General features: G+C 41.2%; 1 protein-coding gene across 12 annotated transcripts in view; it reads right to left on the bottom strand.

Moving 5' to 3' along the window:
* Positions 1-20888, bottom strand: part of WNK1 (WNK lysine deficient protein kinase 1) — a 99860-nt gene that overhangs the window by 10849 nt on the left and 68123 nt on the right. For 10 of the 12 annotated variants that reach the window (XM_068191743.1, XM_068191744.1, XM_068191746.1 and 7 more), the window contains 15 exons: positions 19408-19881; positions 18106-18387; positions 17328-17419; positions 16623-16785; positions 16173-16289; positions 13745-13918; positions 12928-12979; positions 12624-12764; positions 10801-12227; positions 7954-8037; positions 4843-4929; positions 4121-4190; positions 2536-2615; positions 1362-2020; positions 301-503 (listed from right to left, as the gene is read on the bottom strand). In XM_068191743.1, the coding sequence (XP_068047844.1) occupies positions 301-503; positions 1362-2020; positions 2536-2615; positions 4121-4190; positions 4843-4929; positions 7954-8037; positions 10801-12227; positions 12624-12764; positions 12928-12979; positions 13745-13918; positions 16173-16289; positions 16623-16785; positions 17328-17419; positions 18106-18387; positions 19408-19881 (4105 nt within the window). The remainder of the gene's footprint in view (positions 1-300; positions 504-1361; positions 2021-2535; positions 2616-4120; positions 4191-4842; positions 4930-7953; positions 8038-10800; positions 12228-12623; positions 12765-12927; positions 12980-13744; positions 13919-16172; positions 16290-16622; positions 16786-17327; positions 17420-18105; positions 18388-19407; positions 19882-20888) is intronic. The other 2 variants (XM_068191748.1, XM_068191752.1) reach the window with 2 other exon arrangements.

Below are 20888 nucleotides of genomic sequence, written 5' to 3'. Positions count from 1 at the left end.
ATGCTGTAAATTTACACTTTTCTTCATAGTCATAGCCCAATCACTACCTAAAAAACACAAATCACAACTTTAAAACTGCTCTTACAGAACAATGTCACAGTACCTTTCAGTGGACTGAAAAAGTCCCAAGCAAGACTACCAAACAGCAAAAGCAATTTCAAAAATGATAGAAGAAATCCAGGGAGGAACTGGTACACACACACTCCTCTCAAAAGAAGACAAAGACAGAGACACAGATGTAAGAATGAGAGATGGCACTTGGTCTGTTTTATCTGCTAAAAATATTGAAGGAAGCCTTACCTGATAGCTGAGGGCTTTTATGTCCCTGGGAGCTGCTACGACTGGACTTGCTGCCTTTTCCTTTCGTAGGTCGTCTCCTCCTTCCTGAAAGGGGTGCAGCTGGGGGAATAATTACTGCAGGTGGAGCCTTTCCCAGTTTCATGTAGAGTGACTCAATCTCCTGCTTCTGGCGGCTCTGCAGCTCCTGGATCTCTTTAAGGTGCCTAACAAGTTACAAAACAGTGAGATTTACAAGAATTCTATGTATACACATAGATGCAAACAATTCCTCCCCTCCAGTCATGCCCAAGCTGCTTCTTTGGTCAAACTCTCAAACATTTAAGAAAGAAGTAAATAAATATTTTCCACTAAATAATAACTACTGAACACACAAGGCAGAACACTTGTCATTTTCCAGTGTGCTCTAGCCCTAGCTAGAATTCCAAAACTAAGTTCCCAACACTGCACTCACAAAACCAGAATAAACAGAAGTACAAAAAAAGCATTCAAATGCTACAGGAATAGCTAAATTACTCATTTTCTCAGACATATGGCCTTGGAGACTTCTACACTGGTATTGCCTTACAATTTGTTTCAGAGCAGTTGTGTACACAGGATTTAAAACTGCCAACTACCCTAAAAAATAGTTCAACTTTCAGTAAAAATAAATTAGTAGGTCACATTGCTTCACTTCTAAATTCTTCTTCTGAGCCAACAAGATCTCTTCAGGAAAAGAAGCATCAGAAATGCAGAGTCTTGTGTGTCATTTTCAAACAACACTACGTTTTTCCCACTAACTCCAGCGACATGCCAAATCTTTCTTAGATCTACAGTCTTATCCATAGTGCAACTGGCAATCTACATACAACAAGGTTACAGGGTAGAAAATTCAGCCCAGCAAACATGTATATTCCTCTTTTGTTATAATTGTGTACTGCTTTCCCACTAAAGAACCTTATATCCCACATACATGCTGACAATGGCTCCTGACACTTAGCAAAGGCTAAGGGCAGTAGAGGCGAAATTCATGTTAATCCTGTTACATCTATTCCATACACAACCACCCAAAGAAGAAGCCTTACTTCTCCCGCAACCGACGGAGTTCCAACTTCAAGTCTTCATCTTCAATATCTGACTCATTGTCACTGCTCATGTAGGAAGAGTTGAAAGAGTTGCTAAGGCTCTGAACAGGGAGGCTGATCTTCGATCCCAGGTGTTGGACAGAGTCTGGGCTTCCTGAGCCATCATCCAAATCCTTAGCCATTCCACTGAGAAAAGCAACCTCTGGATCAGAGGATGGGCCATTCATGTGTGGGGACTGACTTGACTCCAATTCTTTCTTAGGAGCTGCAGCTGAAGAAGCAACTTGTTCCAAGCCCACAGAGAGAGGAAGAGTCACTGGCTCTTTCTCAGCACAGCTGACCTCATCCCGAGCCTTCGACACAGAGAAGCGCCCCACTTGATCCGTCGTTGTCGTCACCTGGAAGCGCCCAACCTTGGTGGCCTGAGAAGCATCTCCCAGCAGTGGCAGCCCGGGAGCTGCCTCAGGAATGCCATCCACCCCATCCAAGGAGGTGGCAGCCACAGCTCCGCTCTTCCGGCTCTCAGCCTGCTTTACCAGCGTGCTCTCTGGGCTGCTGCCAGACAGGCTTGAAGAATCAGTGGAGGTGGTTTCAAATTGCACTGGCTTAGTTTCAGGTTTGTCATCCTCTTTTAGCACATCATCCACTGCCACCGATACCTATAATAGAAATACCATCATGCAGACTTCCTTAGTTTTTCCTTAACATGATGCTTTTATTTCCCTTAATGGTAAGATGCATCTGAGAGGGGAAAATAACTCATTTCCTAGGTATACCACAAAGCAAGCTGCTGCTTCCCTCCAGGCAAAACACTGCCACACAAAGCAGCACTTCTTGTAATCTGGAGGATTAACTCCAAGAAGCAGCAGCCTCAGATGGGGCCTCCTTCACCAACAGGACATAAAACAGTGAAGATCCCAGTATTGTTAGTGAAAAAGCAGCCCAACAATTAAAGACCAAGGCCAACAGCTAAGGCCTGCTGCGATGAAACTCTATATTCACAACTCCAGACCTGCACAGACTGTGCAATCTCTGCCTTGAATGGAAACAGCATCTGCAGACCTGCTTGCACAAGCTGGACAGCAAAGTCCTGCACATGGCACACTGAGCTGGCACTACCAGGAGCCACCCAAAGATGCTGTACCAAGAGCCAAATGAGTTTAGCATCTGGTACCTGAAACCGTCCCATCTTCAGCACACTGGCTCCTGCTGAGGCAGACACAGCACTGCTCTCTCCATCACCTGCTGCCAAAACTAAGGAAAAGGAGAATGGGATTAAGACAACAATGAGCAAGAAATTATTTGAACTCCAACCATTTCTTTTTATGTATTTCAAATTCAACTATCTGTTAACTCCAAAGAGGCTTCTAGACTCATAGCACCATATTAATATTAAAATGTTAATTATTAATGTTCAGTTGAAGCATTTGTCTACAAGGCTTCCCTGCACAGTGTATTTGCCAAAACTACGCTTTTAGGCAACAGTAAAAAAAAGCACTCTGATTTCAAACAGAGATGTGAAATAGACAAATAAAAAATAGAACTTTATGAAAGAAATAATGAAAGAAAAGCTTATCTTGATTCAATACCCAGAGTGACTACCTAAATTCCCCAAACACTGGGGACAATTTATTCACCGAAAAGGGGCAAGTTGAAGAAATGCTACAAACCACATTTACTCAAAGCAGTCTACCTGAAGTTCTCCGAGTTGGACTTTTAGGTGTCAGCTCCTAATTTTGTTGCTCTGTGCACTGGCAGTATAAAGTTACAAAGCTGAGAAATAACGTTCTATTTTTAAATCAGTTCTATTGGACAGCTTGCTCTGCTTATTAAACAACTTTCCAATTTGTTTATCTTTGCCTTCTAAATTTAAAAGACAAAACCCAACAAATTCTATATCAGACTAATGAATTTTACAGTACAGTTCATCAATGGCCCAAAATAAGAGTATGTAATTTATTTTCCTTAACAGTTTTATTGGCTTCTGAAGGTTTGTTATTCGGCTTCAGAGGCACACACGTTAAATAGTGTTTACAAGACAGCTCAAGAAAAAATTTCAGCACTGTATTAACAGCTCCTTTTAAAAACAGAAGATTTCAAGAATTAAAACAATTAGATGAACACTGATAGGAAAATCTCAGATTATTTTGCAAGTGTTTGGATTTCCCCCCAGTAACTCAATCCATTCAGATTTGAAAGTCATTGATCATCCAGATTTTAACTGGTGATCATCCAGTCAAACTTCAGCTGCTCTAAAGCAGAAAGAAGGAAGTCTGGGATTCTTACTGCCTTTCTTAAATTTTTAGTAGTTTAACCTTGGCTTCTCTGTTCAAGCAGAAATGAAACACTCTTAGGGTAAGGGAGAGGTATCCTACATGTAGAACACAGTGTAATGACACAAAATGAGTCCTACTGTTGTTGCCAGGAACATAACACATGACAGAAAACAGTTCCTTCAAGTCCTGATGCTGTACCTTAGCAGCATAGTGGAGACTCTTTGTGACTCCTAATTTAGCATTTTGGACAGCTCTAAATCCTAAACGAGTCACTACAATACACAAGTATCTATCATCCCCCCTCCTCATGGCCTACAGGGGAAAACTTCAGTCTGGTTACTAAAAACTAGTAAGAAGCCCTCAAGGAGCTGCCATTCCATGACTTACTAGAAAAGGCTATAACCTTCCAAGTGGTTACTCTGTTCAATTTTGATTTCTATCTCCATGCTGAGAAATCACTTAAAGTAATCATAGCTGTCTTACCATCCTTCAGACACTGTGTTGCTGTGGACACCGGCCCAGTAACCATTGTTGATGCTACTGAGGGCACAGACTGCAGGTTCAAGGAGGAAAACAAAATAAATTAAAATACTTAGCAGTTTCATTGAATGCCAACAAATCCACCATAATGCATAGTACATAAGTTTTTTGCTTCCAACAGGGACAAAGTATGACCCATGAAAAGACGAATGCAAGGTGAGATTTTATAGGCCTTATAATCCTGAGGCTGTGAGCAGATCACCCCTTGGCCTGTGCAGAAATAATGCATAAATAGACACTTGTATTGTCAGTCACTGTCTTCATTCAGTACCCAAAGCTCTTTAACAGAGGCTTTTAAAATTTCAGATCCACACTTGAAACAACCCTCCCAAATTAAGACTGACATATCACATACTGCTTTTTTAGTGCTCTTTCCCCTTATTCCACAGTTACTTCCATTTCTAGTTTGGTGACATCACCAGAAAAGTTGGAATAACAACTAATACCAAAAAACAGCCTCAGGAAATTACGTAATCTATTGCAATATACAGACTTTCCCGATTTTGGTTGACTCAGTCCCACAAACTGGAAGATGACACTAAATTTTTATTTTTAAATGTCTAAATACTGGTATAGTGATATTAAAGGCAGTGACCTAAGAGTATGACTTTGAAAAAACACTGAGGTTTTTCAAGACTACTAAACTGCCAACATTGCAAACATACACAGGCAGGAGCAGATGTCACTGGGACGGTCTCTGGACTAAGGGTTCTTCTCAGCTGAGCATCCAGATCTTCCAGTGGCTGTTGGGACTGAGAAAGAAAAAGAGTAAAACAATGTCCCAGCACAGGAAAAACCAAAGCATTGTTGAGAAACAGGCATATTTAATACTAAAATTTAAAGCACTCCGTACAGTTTCCATATTTCTATCCAGCTTCCTTCCTACGCATTTAGATTTAACATGTATATCATAGTAAGACTATGGAAGTAACTCATGCAACATATTTGTTTAAAAACAGGAAAATTAACTGGAATTAAAGAAAAAGAAAAAAATCTCCACAATACCACTCAAAACCAATCAACCAAGAAAAAAGCCCGACCCACAAGTTCCCTGAGAGAGGCTATATAGATGGATTGACTTGAAGAGGATGGAGAAGGGCAGAATCTCCCAAATATGCTTATTACTTAGATTTCAGCTGTTTCAGTTAGAATACAAGATGTTTTTCAAACTTGGCCAGTTGGATTGGGGAGAGGAAGAGAAGAATATTTTACCTAAAAATATCTTGAAGATAAAAAAAGTCCCAAAGTCTCAAAATGATTAAATTAGGGCCATGCCCGTAAGATACATTGAAAGAAGAATGTACTGTCAGATACCATTCTGTTGCAATTCTGACCCTAAAGAACAGAAATTTTTATCCAAGCTTTAGCATTATTAATCTTTCCAAGTGTATTACATACACAAAAAAAGCGCTGTATCTGTTTTAAAAACTGAAGCAGGGATCATGACAACATAAAAATACTGCTTTCCACTGAAAGTTAGAGGTACACAACAGCATAAAGATGCTTTCAACAGGTTGCCAGGATAACATTCTTCCCGACACGTGGATTTCAAAACAAAACCAAAAACTCTAGGAACAATAAAGCCTGTATCAATTCCATGATACAAAAAGAAGCAGAAGATGCAGACTTCTGTGACTCCATTCAGAAATCCAACTGCTTAGCCACAAGTAAGTAATTTAATCCAACGCTGTAAAATAGAGGGGACATGTCACCTGAAATATTAAATAATTCTCATCACTTATGCTCACAAGAAGATATTTGCTTCAAGTAAACAAATGGCTACCAGAATGATCAGGAAATAAAGAGTTCCTTATGGAACAAGGGGACCAAAATGAAGCTTGAGAGATTAATCCAAACACACTTTAAAAAGTAATTAAGGAATAAATAGAACAGGTATTTAAGACTATAGAACAGACTGTTCAAAACTGGTCTTGAGATGACGTGTACTCTGTCTGCAAATTACTAGTCTGCTACTAAGGAAAGGGAAAAAGTTGTGTAATCACCTACTAGTGACAGAAGCAGCACAGAAGGCAAGCCTGTCTACTTTAAGAGAAGCCAGTAATTTCCCAGATAGTATTATGTGATAGCAGCAAATGCTCTTAAGAGTCAAATAGATCTGATCCGGTTGGTCTCCTCCAATTTTGTTTTATTCCTAGACAATTCCTCTGAGTTCAAATGAGAAGTGAAATTCAGTAAGTTGCTTGGAAAGGACAAGAAGCAAGGGATCTATATTTGTGACTCTTCCATGCTACAAATCTTGCCAGAAATACCTACAACAAACAGGAAGCAGCCTTTTGCAGTGGTACCATGGCTTGAGTCATAGAAGTAGCGACAAGTGCTTTTGAGCTTAGAAGAAAATACTACTAATATACTGAGTTTCCATCAATGAAAAGGACTATGAACTCCATAGGACTGATTTTAACTAGCTATCTCCTGCTCCATCTGATACCTGACCATGAGAAGAATGCAGGTAAGAATTATCACTGAATTATTGTTGCCTTTCTCTTCAGTAAAACCATGCTTCAGAAGGAACTGACTAGAAGAGATAAACCAACTTCTGCCTCTGAAGTCAGGGGGAAAAACAAGTGATTTTTTCTTGCTCAGTTTGGAGAAAGAAGATACCAATTTCCTTGCTACTCACAGGGCAGGAATACGGCTTAAGGCTCTAAGATCAAGATGTAAAAATGAGCTGATTTAAGAAACTATTTCAGTTGCATAAGCCTTTTTCTTCCAGCTTCAGTTGTCATCTGCCTTAGTTGTACAAATCACAGCTGGGTCAGGCTGGAAGGGACCACAGTGGGTCATCTACTCCCACCTCCCTGCTCCAGCAGGGCCATCCCGGAGCACACGGCACAGCACTGCATCCAGCTGGTTCCTGGCTATCTCCAAAAAAGGAGACTCCACACCTTCTCTGGACAATCTGTTCCAGTGCTTGGTCACCTGCACAGGAAAGAAGTTCTTCCTCATGTTCAGGTGGAACTTCTGTGCATCAGTTTCTGCCCATGGCCCCTTGTCCTATTGCTCAGCACCACCACTTACACACAAAATATCCCAGCTAACCATTGTATACAAGGACAGAAGCTAAGCAAGGGAAGCCCCTGCTGCATTTCAAGTCATGTTTATGATAAAGAACTTCAAATACCTTTTGAAAATCTTAAGGCCTAGTGAAATCAGAATGCAGTAATAATCACAAAATAAACAAAACAAAAAACAAATAACAAAACAACACAAAACAAAACAGCAATCATCAAAAGAAACAACTAAACCCCAAAACCTCATGAAGAATTCACAAAGGCAATTTTACATTTTCATAAACATTTCATGGCAATAAATAGTTTTTCATATTATTTTGCAACTATACTATTTACAAGAAGAGAACAGGTTTGAGTTTTATGCACACACTCCACTGCATTATATTTTTTTTTTAAATATTTCAAGGTCAGATTAAGACACTAAAACCCCTAAGCCTGATTAGGCACTGGGTACAGCACCCCAAAGGGCAAACTGCACTGAACCATAGAATGGTTTAGGTTGGAAGGGACTTTAAAATATCCAGTTCCAATGCCCTGCCCTGGGCAGGGACACCTTCCACTAGACCAGGTCACTCACACCCAGTGCTGAAGCCACTCAGGCTACTGCTACAGTTACACAAAAGGGGTTACTCAGTCAAAAGAAAAGAAAACCAAGAACATTAATAACATGCAACAGAGAGTTTAATTGAAACATGCTCTCTGAAGGGAAAAGCAGCAGATAAAATCTGCCATGTTGTGTAGCACCTGAGTTAGTGAAGGTCCAGGAAAAGGTGGCAGCTGCTCACTGGATGGAGTGCCAGCCGGAAGGTCAGAACCTATTGGTAGCACCTATGGATAACGAAGAGGAAACGCGCGTCCGTCAGACATGGAACAACAGAAGGATCAGATACCAAGCTACAGTCAGTCATGTCATACAACAGAAGCCTTAACTTTGGTTTTTTTTTTTTTTTTTTTTGTTTTTTTTTTTTTTTGTAGAGAATTCCTTCCTGGACAGTTAGCATAGAGTCTTTAGGGACTTCTGCAACCAAACTGGGGGAAGTTTGCTTGGTTTTTATTTTATAATCCAGATTATTCTTGAGCAGCCACAATTTCCAGTTTAAACAAGCTGTAGTATCCAGGAACAAAGTATCTTGGGGATATTATTTTCCAGTCTGGAAGAAATGCTAAAATAATTCTCCCAAGAAGCTTAATTTCTAAAATGGTGCAAGAATGTACTCAGTCTCCTTACAACAGATCTAGGTTAACTGTCCATTAGGAACTGCAAGCTGCATGCTTCCAGCAAATTGTTCCAAGCAACATGACTTGAGAACAGGAACTGTCAGTGCCTGAGGATGTCTCCACTTGTTGAGAAACAGATTCGTAGAGCTCTCACACCAATGTTTTCATCCATCACTTCTTTTTGAGCCTGAAAGTTGTTGATGACCCACAGAAGTCAATTAGGCCATGCAAGTGGGTAGGGGGAAGTCATCCAGGTTATGCAGAGGAGGTTAGAGAGTCTCGAAAGGTTAGAAGGAAGCATCAAAGCCTCCTCACCAGGTCAGACAGCACATTCCAGTTAGTCATTTCCATGGTTAGGGAAGTGGGAAGTTCTAGGAATTAAGCAACCCATTACACAATTTGCAATTCTTATTCTCAGCTGTCATCTTGAGGTTTGACAGTGCCCATCAAGTCTGAGCACACATACAGCCTTGTGAGTTACAGGGCTGGCCAGCACACTGCCCCTGTATTGGCCATGAGCTCTGCAGGACAGGGAGACAGGCCACAGTCTGCTCCAGAACCAGTTCTGGCCTGCAGTGTGCTACCACAGCTCAAACTAATGCTTTAAATTGCAGGAGTAGCTGCCCAGTGAAGATGCTCTCCCAGAGTCATCTATCCTGCCAGTAACATTTCAGTGGGAACTAGGCCAAGTTGCATTAGCTCAAATTTTTTTTTGTGCAGCAGGAACACCTGTGAGGATGTTACCTGTTACATGTGAGGCATGATGAATTTTTAAGCTGTGTTGAATTTTTAACTTCATTTAGTTTAGAAATAAGAGGCAAAACATACTTTAAATACATTTGTAAGACAAGCTGAAACACATTTAACTGTCTGGCCATAAACAAAATAAATACAGAGACACTGTCTAGTAAACCCCAGAAGACTAAAGCAATAAGCTCCTTAATGCTCAGCAACAACACAAAGTGAAATTAAAATTAAGCCTTGCGAAAAAAACAAACTAATTTATATATGAAAACTTCAAAGAGGAGGTGGGATTTCTACAACTGACAATCAAAAGCCCCATAACATTTATTACATTTAAACCCAAGACTTTGTACTTACAGGTTTGCAATTAGCAATTTTCTAACTGCTGTGACTGTTCCTGAATGAATACCAGTTCCCCTTTTCCCCCAATATTTCTTTTCTAATTTTCAATGTCACTGAAATATTAATGGATGTCTTTGTGTCTAGATTCCCCTATCACCTTTTGTGGCACATATTCCCACTCTTCCATAGCAGAGATTTCCTACTGTCTTTGACAACAAAGAGCACATGGGAAAGACTACTAATGAATGGAGCTGCTGGGAGCATTGGCTCAGCCTAAATTGGCCTGAAACCAGTCAATAGCAAGGCTGGCTAAAGACAACCAACACGAAGTGTTGATGAGTACAAAAAAACATTACAGAAACAAAAAGAATAGAGTGTTAAAGTTTTTGGTTTGTTAAATACCTGAAAGTTTTTTCAATTTATTTCCATTTAAGGGCTACATTTCCATTTAAGGAAAGGACTAGCAAAATAGTTTAAAATACTGAAATGTGCTGTATCCCCACACAGGCAGACATTTAAAAGAAAATTTCACATATTGGTATATCTGGTTGGTGAGCAGGTAACAACATCCATAGCAACTCTCAAGTCATTACTGTGAGTCATTATTTCTTTGTGAAAGAATGTTTTGCTTGTAGAACATGAGTCAGTAAACAAAAAAAAAAAAAAAGTTTGTTTTCAGGTATCTTCTGAATTTCTCAAAATCCTGCTCTCAAAGATCTAACATTTGAAAGGAAAACAGTATCCAGGTATCAAATAAGTAGCAGCGAACTTGAAAAAATCCCAAACCCTTTCAGTCAGGTTCACCCTTGACTGCAAGGAACAGGTTCATGACAGGAAGCAAAATTCTGCTATCTCAAATCCACCACTTGGTGAAATATACAACCAACCATCTCAGCCTAGTGGTCAAGTACAAAATAAAAAGCTATTTAAGGCAAGACATCCAAATTCTATTTGAAAAAAATCAGTATCAAGAAAAAAACCCAAACAAACAAAAAGCAAATCATAGTTAGTTGCTTCATTTTTTGTAGTTTAAGAAGAAAAACTAACAATGACATAAGAGACATCTCTCAGAAGCATAAAACAGATTTGGACTTCTTTTGCCCATTAAGGACAAAATAGAACACCTCTCGGGACACATAAAAATAACCAGAGCATAAACCTTTCAATACTACATTAAATTAAGAACCTTCTTCCTGGATAAATATTTTTGCTTTACAAAAAGGACCGTGCCCAAGAAGGCTGTTTCCTGCAAGAGCTGAACATTCACACCAACGCTGCGTTTCTTACCGGTACCCTGCTGAGAGGGGGCTTTGAAGGAGAGGTCCCTGCTTTCACTGCTGCTGTGGCGATGCTGCTCGAGGCCGAGATGTAGCTGACTGGGGTGATCACTTGCCCAGGAGTGGCAACTGGAGTCAGCACTGGCAAGCCAGTCGGTCCAAGAGGCAAACTGCTTGGAGGTATACAAGTGCTAATGGATGTCAGGGGTTTGCTTGGTGCAACAGCAGTGGTTGGGATGCCAGGAACAACTGTCGTTTCCATTACCAGCGAGGTCTCCAGGGACACTGACGGATGCACCGTTCCTACGTTGCCGTGCTCACTGAAGAGAGATCGCAGCTTTTCTTCCAGGGTCTTTATATCATCAATACCAGGGGCTTTAGACTGAGCATCAGCATCAGCCTCCAGACAGTGAACATGAGGCTGGTTGGGCAATGGAGCTGGTTGAGGCTGGCTGTGGATCAAAGTCTGCTGTACTGCAGGCAAGTTAGTGACTGGTTGTGGCAAGACACCAGGTAAAGGAACCTGGGGCAACATGGGTGTTGCACCTGAAATCTGGGGTAGGACAGGTGTTGATGTAATTCCTGATGGAACAAGTAAGGGATGGATCACTGGCTGAGAGACTGAACCACATATGCTTGATGCTACAGAGGATGATAAAGGTGCAGAGATTGGCAGAGATAAGCCAGCTGCATTGCAGGAATGTGATTTATCCAGGGAGTGCCCACTCTCAGGTAGTGACTGTGGAGCGCTTACAACTGTTGTTTCTGCCAGACTGGACACAGAGCCACTGCTGCTGAGCTGGGGAAGCTGCAAAGGCATGTTCTGAGCCAGAGATAGGGCAACAGACGTCTGTGGTGCTGCCATACTACTCACAATCTGAGGAGTAGACTGAGATGTCACAGCTGGTGCAGCAACACCGAGAGCAGTGACACCAGGAACCTGGGCAGATGGCAGTGCTGAAGATGATGGTGTGCTGATACTGGGAGCAATGTCTGCAGTCACTGGTTGAGCAGGCTGGGACGTGGCAGATAAGGAGAAAGAAGCAGGGGCGCTCATGCTGGAAGAGACACCGGTCGATTGCTGTCCAGATTGTGAGGATGGAGGTGGAGAAATAGAGCTTGGCACACTTGTGCTTGGTGCAGCTCCAACAGCTGCATTTTCTGAAGGCAAAGTAACAGATCCTGGAAGAGAAACACCAGTGCTGGAGGAAACAGATACTGAAGAAGTAGCCACAGATGCAGGAGTTGCACCACTGCCCGCCATGGTAGAAAGTGCAGGTGGAAATGGTGGTATTGTTTGATTGAACACTGGAGGAGCTGTGCTAGGTCCTTCTGTCATCTGAGCATGCCCCATCTCCGAGAACGCTTGCTGCAAGCTCAGTGATGATGCTGAGTGGGAGAGATTCATTCCAGGACCATGTACAGGTGATGCTGCAACTGGAAGAAAAGAAAATTATCTGTCCACCTAAAAAAGTTCATTACAGTACTATTGTCTATGGCTAGACTAAGACCACATTTACTTCTCAGCATTAAAAAAAAAAACAAAAACCAACAAACCAAACAAAAAATCCACACCAAAACAACAAAACACACAAATCCTGGCTTATGTTAAAACACAGAATTAAGATTTCAGAGTCTTGCAGACAGCTCATGAGCAGTTTTCCTCCAAGAATCCTGCATGGTATGACCCAAATTATGGTCACCTCTTATTAGCACAAACATACTACTTCTCCACATACTTTGAGAGGTCTTCAGGAACAGTTTAGTTAACTAACTTCACAGTTTTGATGAACATGTCTTAGACATCAGCTTTTAAGAGTTTGGACAACTCACCCATATCTGAAGTTTCGTTTCCTCCAGCAAGAGCAGATGTGAAGAAGCCCTGTTCTTTCAATCGGTTCTCAGGGACGGGGCTGACAATGAACCGTCTTCCGGCAGAATGAACAACCTGGGTAAAGGAGCTAGAGGGAACCCCTAAACAAAAAGAAGATGGATGTTTAGTGACACAGGGTTGTAACTAAATACATAACCTGCAATATGGAATGTGCACTCCATCATACAAAATAAAAACCTTGGCTGCACCCATCCGCTGAAACAGCAAAAGGTAACTGTTGAAAAAAAATCACAAAAGACTTACCTATTCTTTGTGGCATGGAAGATGTAGGATCTGGCTGTTTGAACTCTAATTTCTGTAAAGTAAGATAAAATTTAAACTTCTATTCTGAAACAGAAACCCACAAGATAGTTCTTAAAATGCTAGCTTACTGAAATGTGGGCATTTAAGGGAAGCAGTATGTGGGACCCAAGCATCATCACCAAACCAGAGGAATTCTGCCCAGATAAATGTCAGTGTTTATAGAGACTCTTGGCTTAGTGACTGTCAATGTAACAAACCGATCTAAAAATTCTTTTGGAAATCCAACTGATTTCCTTAAACATCCAACAAATAAATGGATGTTCCAAACTAGTTCTGAATGTAATTAAGGCAGAGATTCAGGAAATGTCACCACTTTCAGCACCCAGCAAACAGTTTCAAAACCTGTGTTTCCTAACTGACCTATCCAATCTCTTAGTACTTCACTGGGTGGAGGGCCTGAGACCGGGCTCTCAGTGTTTAGTGAGCAGCACAGGGTTGGGGTTTTACCGTCCTACCTCACAATAATCTCAAATCCAAGAAGCATCAGCATTTAAGACTGTCTGTTTAGTGGACTGTTAGGAGAATTCAGCAGCTTCAGAAGTCTTCAAACACATCAAAAAGTAAGAGGTCTGTTATTTAGCTTTCTAACTTAATTTTAGGCACTCACTCTGATATGAAGCTTTCTCTTTTTGTCTTTTGATTTATCTTTGATATCTCTCATGACAGGAAGTTTCTATTTCTAGCTAGCTCTACTCACAAAACCATACCGCCCATAATGGAAGATACCAACAGCTGAGGCAGTCTGTCCTTCACATACCTGTGACCCCGGGAAGAAGCCGTCATCTTTTGTCCTCATACTCTCCAACCCCTGATCCCCTTCTGGCTCCACGCTTGCATCCTCACTTAGCATTTCATCTGCTTTCTCAATAATCTCTCGTACCTGTTCTACAAATGAGTCTCGCTCTGTCGCTAAAATAAACTCATTCTGCACCTGTAAAAGAACAAAGCAACATTCATTTTCCACAAACAATTTCAAAACAATATACTGAATAACCACAATTTACTCTCGGTGCTGATGTTTGTCTTCCCTTTGCTGTTCTTCTGAATAAGATGAAAGAGGTGACACCATAGAGAAAAACAACTGTTTCTCAAATGATCTCCAGCACAGAAGTGTGTGCCCTGGATTAATCTTTGCTGTGGAGCAACATTCAATCTCAATTCTTCATCAACTGTCATCTCAATCTTTGCTTAAATGCTTAAAATCTTTGTTCAATTTCCCTGTGCTAATCTTTGCTTAGCACAGGGAAACTGAAAATTAGCAGTCTTATCTTACTGCAATTCCTCCTGCCTAATGAATGCAATGTGCTTTAAGAGACACATTTAAAGAGAACTAAAATATAAAAGAAATTGAAAATTCTGTATTGCAAGATGTCTTCTGTGTTTCTCTCATTCCATGTCATATACAACTTCTCTATGCAGGCTGCACATCACCGATTTAAAGTCTGGCTGTGGTATATAAAAGCCAGTTGAATTATGTTCCAAATAGAGGGAGAGGAAGATTGCTCAGCCTGTCTAGCTCCAATACATTGTATTGCTTTATGAAAATAACTTCTCTTGCTTATGTGGGATAAAACTAGTTTAAACAAGTATACTTGGTAATTAGACCAAATCATATTTTTGATTTGGTCTAACCCATGAGAGAATTCTGTCTCCTGAAATTATGCATGGAAAAACTCACAGAGACAGTCCATGAAACAGAAGTAAAGCTGTCAGTCACAGAGTCTCTGCTGGAAAAGAGAAACCAAGTGCCTTATTGGAAAAGCTTGAGACACTGCTTTTACACCAAATTCCTGGGATGCTTGTTCAAGAAAAGCAAATTCAGGCATGATGTGCTTATATCAGCCTCTGCAATGCAGAATACTAATGAAAGAAATCTTCAGTACTTTCAGTTTAGGACCAACAGGCAACTATATGGAGTATGCCTAACAGTATCATGATTAAAAGGAAACAAAGTCTTGGAATCTAAAGTTTGCTCAATATTCAACAAGGAACCAATGAGCACAATGTTCCAGTTTCAGATGTTTAAATTAGGTTGCACACTTTTAACCGTGTGACTGCATTTTGGATGCAAAGTTCACTTATTTTGCTTCTACTCATCTTCAATTATTTGTGGCTTTTGTTGCTTGGAGAGTGTTTGTGTCTTAGTTTTGGTTTTGCTTGTTTAGTTTTCATAAATCAAACATACTGTTACTTCTTCATAGGATCACTTTAGGTTTAAGGTGAAGAAAGACGTCTGCGTACTCTCCATATTTCCTGGCACATGACCTCATGTTATTGACTGTGCTAATATATGTACTTAGGCAAGAAGCAACTTCTTCCTCTTTTTCAGAAAGCCATCAGTGGCAGAGAATTTCTCCCATATTACTGGTTAGGTTCCTTTTGACAAGTAGAAATCCAGCACACACCAATTCAGACTCTGCCACCTCTCTAAGCAAAAGATAATCACTGCACAGGTGCCCAAGAAGCTGTCAAAAGATACTGTGTTTTGTCACACCCCCCCACCCCACCTCAGTAACATCAAAACCATCTCAGGCTCATTTAGACTGTACCAGACCAAAAATAAGAGTTTAAATTTAAAAAAAAGATACGGGGATTCTATTCTATGCTACTCAATACTCAGATATATCTCTATAGGACACATTCCTTCCTGTGCCTGGCCATCATACATTGAACGGAGAAGGTTTTTTCTTTTGATAAAAGCCAAGAGCAGCATCAGTCGCTATGTACTTTCAAAAACCAAAATACAATTCCCCTTTCTTTATTTAAAGGCAGAATCTTCCCATTTTAATTGACAACGATGGTAAAATGCTTGAAGAAAAAGAAGATCTAGCAAAGCCTGCTGTTAAAAAAGCAAATGGAATTCTTTTAACCTGGCACTTCCAGAAGGTTGCTTGCAGTTTTGAAAATGTCAGATCGAAAAAAAAACCCACCAACCAAAAAAACAAGCAGTTTTTTCACTTGATAAAAACCTCAATTCTAAGGTAAAAACTGACACAAATTTTTATGTGACTTGTGCATGCACCATTAATTAATAAGCAGACTGCTAAACCACTCTGTGCCAAATTTCCAGCTGTGGTTGTGTACCAATAAGGTGAACATACACCATGCTACATGGGAGAGCAATTCTAAACCATAAACAAAAGAATACAACTGATTGGAGTCTCCATTTCTAAAATATATCTTACCATAATTGTAGCTATTTCCTCAGGGTTATCACCATCCAAATCAAATTTAAAAGTAACCATTTTCCGATTATGCGTCTCCAGCTGGCATTCCACTACCCGATCACCTTTATTCGAAACCTAAAGCAAAGAAAATAATACTTCAAACCAAAAGCACAAGAATCTAAGTTCGCTGAAATTTTGAAGTTCACTGAGACAAACTAACAGTACCGGTATAATACAAACATGTTCTATCGTTCCTGTCTAATAAATGGTGCCATGTAGAGCATGATTTTGGTCTGAGGATACATTGAATATTCTGGAATAGTCTGTGGAACCACTGGTAGCTTAGCAAGTCAGTTTTGCCATATCTAATGCTCCAAAAAGCTCTTCATAGATGATATTTGGAATGCTTGTAGAGGCTTAAAAAGGCATCATTGCTACTGAACTGTCCCTAAAATAAAAAATACTCACATTTAGAATTCTCAGTTTCGGCCTAGAAGTCTTCTCATGGCGAGAGCGGCTGCGGACAGACCTCCGCATGTGACGTTTCGTTGTCCTCCCTTCGTGCCTTCCGCTACAAGTTGGGACATTCTCGTTGCCATCACTCAATCCTGAAGCAACATCAGAATGTGCACTAGAAACAAAAGGCAACTTCCTGTTAGCTTCCATGCATTCCATGACTGCAACAATACTCCACATGATATTCTGTTCTGGGAAGTGGTAGATGTGCGTTAATCATCGAGTAGAGGAAAAGAGTCCTGTCAACACTTTGGGTTGCTTAAACAGAAATTCTAACTGTAATTATTGCGCTACGCCTCTTGAAAGCTGAGTTGTACAAATCTATTTTATGTCTTCAAGCTGTTTGGAGTTTGAATTCTGCTTAAGTGCCAAAAGGACAAAAAACCTACCACTTATGATCCATTTGACATGACAAATAAAAAAGTTAATCACTATACACAACCTTACTTATTCCCTCCATAAAATACTTCCCGTAACATACTCCACCCTTCATGACCCTGATGTTCCTCTAGGAACTTTAGTTAATTACATCCTCAAGAACACTTCCAGTGAAAAAAAAATCCCCCCGGTGAAAAAATAGATCTAAAGATTATCCATGGAAGTATAATCTAACACATGACATTGAAACTCAGTTTGGTGTAAAGAAGCAGTGCTCACCTGTCCATAGAAGAAGCCAAAGGAGTAGACTGAGCAGGCTGCGCTGCTGGAAGAGTCTCTGAAGAAGCAGTCTGTGAGACTCCCTGAGTACCCTATGGATAGAAACCTACAATCAAGAACCCCCCCAAAGAGTACAGTTCCTCTTCAAGCAACCCAGTAGTCTTCAGTGTTTCCTCCCAAACCAGTTGGAAAGCTGAAAGCTCTGCCTTTTTAGAAGTTTGAAGAGCTGGCATCTAGGATAGCCTTAGTTTACAAAATACTCTAGAGCAAACTGCAGTGAAGCAAATGTCATCTGAGGAGGGGTGAGGAGAGGAAACCAGCCACACATCCTTTCTACTGCCACATGTCACTACAGCTGGCCATGCAGTCACAGTTTTACTAACAGAATGTGCAAAAGGCAAGCCAATGCAGAACACTGAGACAATTCCAATTCTCCCTGCAAGGACCACGCTGCAGGGAATAGGCATAATGACAGATTCTCAAAGGCTATCGATTGCAGCTTGTCTTCAATATGGCAAAAATGTTCTACAGTACTAGCAAGAAGTGAAGTGTTATACTGCTTTTTGCCTGCAGGATGCACACTCACTTCCCAACAGAACAACCAGTGGCAACAAGGTCCCCACATTGGCATGACATTCTGCTGTAAAAAAAAAGGTAATTTGAAATATTAACTTCCAACTGAAGACAAGCACAGGAGGGATTAGTTCCCCACAGAGATACACTGTTGCAGGAGTCAAACATCCAAAATCTATTGTTACATTACATTCCATATATTTACCTCCACAACTGCCTGCTGTGAGGAGGCAGATGAGGCCTGTTGTGCTAGACTCACAGGAGGCTGGGGCACCTGAACCTGTCCTCCCAGGCTGCCCATGGAAACTATAACATTCTGTTCCCCATATGGCTGCACAACAGGAGCAAGGTACCCTGACTGGGCCATTGCATCTGTGGGCAAGGGAGGGGACAGCACAGCAGAAGGAATACTGGCAGAGGCCACAGCCGAGGAAGGTGGAACGTTGGAGTCCCCTGGGTATTGCGGTGTCAGCCGAGGTGGGAAGCCCTGTAACAGAAACGAGGGAATGAAGTCAGTGAATGGCAGAGCTAATTAGGAAACAAGACAATAATTTAAAAAATAGCAATTCCAGGGACACATTCCAACCTTCTCTACTTGTTCAAGCACTCCCAAAATCTTCCCAAAGAAGTGGAGCGAACTGCGCATGCAGCCAGCATGGAAGTCACCACACCCAAACAAATCCCCACCCACAGTCCCAAGTCTCAGGCAAAAAAATCTTCATCTCTTAAGTTTTGTAGCTGCCTATATAGCTTAAGATTTTAAAGCCTGAGATTAGAAATGAGCTTGAAGAATTTTCAGGTTGAACAACTATGGCTCAGATGTTATACAACTGCTGCTGATTCTTGAGATTAAATAGCAAAAAAACTCTTGTGTTTTTCCCGTCCTCTAGTAATGAGGTGACCCAGAAGCAAGGAACACTTCAGTCATCATTCAGGTTGCCACTTTTACAGTGAGTGATCACAAAGTCGCTGAAGCAGTCTGTGCCCACCAGTCCAGCCGTTCACAACCAGCACCAGGTACTTACGTCACATCCAAGATCCATGCTGCCTTACTGATTTCTACAAATTCCCTGTCCTACTCCTTCCCAGACTTGGAATGAAATACTGACATTGTTGAATATGCTGCTACTGATTTTATTTCCAATACATATCTCCTATTTTTAAAGTTACAATTTCTTATTTTCTTTTTCCCCAAGCTGACAGATCTCATGAATATATAGCTGTCCTCTCTCACACAGTAGTTGAAAAAAGCACTGCACTATGATTCTGTCATTTCAGACAAATTCCAATGCCAAGTATGAAAAATTCAAAACCCATGGTTGTCCAAGGACTTTTTTTTTTCTTCTCTCCCCCTCAGACTGGTTCTCTACTGCACAACAGAATTTATTCTAGTGGTTTAATGGCTCTCATGTGAGAAGTGAGCTGGCCAGGGCACACAGCTCAGATCTGGTACCTTAGAGGAACGGGCAAAAATGTGGAGAAGAGGTCTGCTGGCTTGCAACAATACCTGGTAAAGAGCATCTCCAGCAGGAAGTGAAGCTTCAGCAGCTTGTCCAATGCTGACTGGCAATCCCACGGCCTGGACAGGCGGCTGCAGGAGCTGCGGGAGAACCTGGCTGGGCAGCTGAGCCAAAGGCTGCATCAGTGTGGGAAGCTGGCTAGGGACAACGCTTGGTCCTACAGGAACAGCAGCTGCCGCAGCAGACGTGGCCAGTGTGAGCAGCGGCTGATTCATGCCAGCTGCCATTGAAATGGGCAGCGACTGGAAACCTGGCTGAGCCACTGTCACATGAGGAGCTGCTACAGGCAACTGAGACACTGGGAACTGGGGAACCACGGAAGTTGGCAATGCCTGTCCCATGGGTAGAAAATGAGAGCCAATGGGGACTGATGGGGCAACTGAAGGCTGAGGGAGAGAAGATGCTGCAACAGGTAATTGAGGCTCGCCTTGGATGATCGACACTGGTTGGGAAACAGGAAGCTGGGGAGGTAAAGAAAATAGAGATAGATTTTTTTTTTTAAAGCAGGGTTGCGGAAAGCAGAGTTTTACACATTAGTCAAAGAAAGCATTATTCAAGTTACAGCACTCTGTTAAAGTGGCTGGGGAGCACAGTTGGCAGAGTGGCTGGGAAGCTGGCTGGAGTTCCAAACAGTCCTCACTTTGCAACACTTCCCTTGAAGAGCTCAACAGGCTCTTGAAACAGACACCCACAGAGGGTGAAGGAGCAACATTTGAATACCCTGAAGCACTGATTTGTGCATAAACATAATCAAATTCTCCTCAACTCTGTCCCCAGACCCAAGCCTGCCTTCTTACAGCAAAGAAGTGCAAATCCTACAACAAATCTGTCACCTTTGAGTATGGGGACTAAAGCAAAGGAGAATTGAAATCCACTGTGCCAGCATTCAGAGAATGGTAGGGAATATGTCAATTAAAGCCAGCAAATGATGCAACTGGAAAGGCAGTTTAGATGAACAAGCAACAAAACAATAATTTTAAAAACAAAATTGCGCTCACACATTCAACAGAGATGTGAGCCAAAATGAAGCAATATTCAGTAACAGAAGCTTCTTTAACAGGAAGTAAAGGAGAAGAGCTGAGTAAGAAAGATGACAGAATGAAGAAAGGAGTCCTATAGCTCACTACCTAAATAAGTGAGTATGTTTTACACATGTAATGGTGCAGAAGATAGACAGTGGATGGGAAACGGAGAAATGACGAGTTCCTGAAAATCCGTTCACAACACACCATTCATCAATATGCTTCCTGATATTTTTGACAATTGAAAGATCTTTGTGCATGGAAATGCTCTCCTTCCCTCAAATTACTCACGACTGTCATGTGTAAAAGGGTTTCCAACACATTTTCAACAAAACTGACAGTTATAGTACAATAAGAATACTCTTGTTTGGATGAATGTTTTGAAACCATTAGGAAAGATGACAAAAGTGAAAGCAGTAGCATATTGAATCTACCAGCTATGAAGA

Source organism: Anomalospiza imberbis, chromosome 5, assembly GCF_031753505.1.
Source record: "Anomalospiza imberbis isolate Cuckoo-Finch-1a 21T00152 chromosome 5, ASM3175350v1, whole genome shotgun sequence".
In the NCBI taxonomy this organism is placed as follows: domain Eukaryota; kingdom Metazoa; phylum Chordata; class Aves; order Passeriformes; family Viduidae; genus Anomalospiza; species Anomalospiza imberbis.
The sequence above is the reverse complement of the archived record's forward strand: the minus strand, read 5'-3'. Positions and strand labels throughout refer to the sequence as shown.